Below are 666 nucleotides of genomic sequence, written 5' to 3' on the forward strand. Positions count from 1 at the left end.
CCGCAGTCAGAGACCCACGTGGTCACCACACCGAAGAGTCCAAACCACTCCATCAGAGCAGCGGCTGTCTCTGCAGCTGTCGCCGTCGCACTTGCATGCAGTCTAACGAAACCGCTCATGTCGTCCTTGACCACCAGGACGTACTTCAGACCATCCTGGGCCTCTGGAAGGCACAGCCAGCCGAAATGGATCAGCTCGTTGGGCTTGGTCGCATGCATTGCCCCAGGGTCTTGGCACAGCTTCTCCATCGGCCACCATGCAGTGGAGACACGCCAGGACAAAGCTCTTCACGTCCACCTTCAGGGACGTCCACTCGAACATGTCCGACACAGATGACGTCGTCGTATTAACGCGACGGTGTCCAGCCACCCCAGCATGAGCCACCACACAGATTCGCATCTGCATATCCAAAGCGTCGTTTGGGATCCAGATCTTCCCAGACTTCGTCAGGAAACACCTCTTCTCGTCACTCCAGGACGCAGACTTCTCGCAGTCGGGATGTTCACGCTGCAACGCCGAGATCGCATCCTTAGTAGGCCATATGAACTTGTCGTCCCGGAGTGGAGAAACCAGGGCCAGTTTCTTCATCCTGGCGCTCCTGGCTTGGACGCCAGGACTACCCCAGCGACTCAAAAGGTCTGCCCAGAGGTTGTCTTCACCAGCCAC

General features: G+C 57.7%; 1 protein-coding gene across 1 annotated transcript; it reads right to left on the reverse strand.

The window, feature by feature from the left end:
- Nucleotides 1-52: 52 nt before the first annotated feature.
- Nucleotides 53-248, reverse strand: H310_07411 (hypothetical protein; the record flags this gene model as incomplete). Its single annotated transcript, XM_008873152.1, has 2 exons — nucleotides 53-102; nucleotides 152-248. 2 exons carry the CDS (start codon nucleotides 246-248, stop codon nucleotides 53-55), a joined length of 147 nt encoding a protein of 48 aa, XP_008871374.1.
- Nucleotides 249-666: the final 418 nt, after the last annotated feature.

Source organism: Aphanomyces invadans (assembly GCF_000520115.1).
Source record: "Aphanomyces invadans strain NJM9701 unplaced genomic scaffold supercont1.14, whole genome shotgun sequence".
Taxonomy (NCBI): Eukaryota; Oomycota; class Saprolegniomycetes; order Saprolegniales; family Verrucalvaceae; genus Aphanomyces; species Aphanomyces invadans.